This window comes from Aspergillus caelatus (genome assembly GCF_009193585.1).
Source record: "Aspergillus caelatus strain CBS 763.97 unplaced genomic scaffold BDV27scaffold_485, whole genome shotgun sequence".
Classification (NCBI taxonomy): Eukaryota; Fungi; Ascomycota; class Eurotiomycetes; order Eurotiales; family Aspergillaceae; genus Aspergillus; species Aspergillus caelatus.
The window spans coordinates 748-1384 of NW_022475748.1; the positions used below are offsets into that span (position 1 = coordinate 748).

General features: G+C 41.4%; 1 protein-coding gene across 1 annotated transcript; it reads left to right on the plus strand.

Annotated features, from left to right (window-relative positions):
• Positions 1 to 298: 298 nt before the first annotated feature.
• On the plus strand, positions 299 to 637 carry BDV27DRAFT_139542 (uncharacterized protein). The gene has a single exon (XM_032069477.1). It carries the CDS (start codon positions 405 to 407, stop codon positions 564 to 566), a length of 162 nt encoding a protein of 53 aa, XP_031920402.1. The 5' UTR covers positions 299 to 404; the 3' UTR covers positions 567 to 637.

Here is a 637-nt window from a genome sequence, read left to right on the forward strand (position 1 = left end):
ATGTATCTATGGTAAACTAAACGTATGTACAATACTGTTACATCTCTCCAATGATGAATGATCTTTCACACTGACACACATATATACATCCAGCAAGTAACTGTACTTAGTACCTATGGCTATGCCAGATATTCATATATAGATACAGTGCATGGGGGTCTGTTGATCAGTCAGGGACTCCTACTAACCTAAACAAAACTGGTCACAATTATTCCCTACATAAGTAAGTTCACCGCTAGCAGCGGGGTAGAAGGTATGTCTTTCACAAGTATTGTAAAAGAGAAGTTTCCCACGTCGTCTCTGGTGCTTACGACTCGGATGGATGGTTACCAAGATTATGAGAACCCCCCAAGATAGGGAGAATTGTGTATCCCATAATTTGGTGTGCCCTTCAGCACATACACATGGCCTACACACCCAAGTTCAGAATTCACAGCCTGCTTTTGCTTAATAAGTTCCATTCTTCTTTTGGTCATTTTCTTCCCCCAAATTTACTTGGATTTGTACTAATGTATATCCTACGTCATTGGGTATCTACCCCCTCTAAACCCCTCTCCCAAGAGTAAAAAACAGCAGATCAATATCAAGCCAGGCGAGACCAGAGCGGAATTGTTACGCACTACCAACTAAAGGTGAT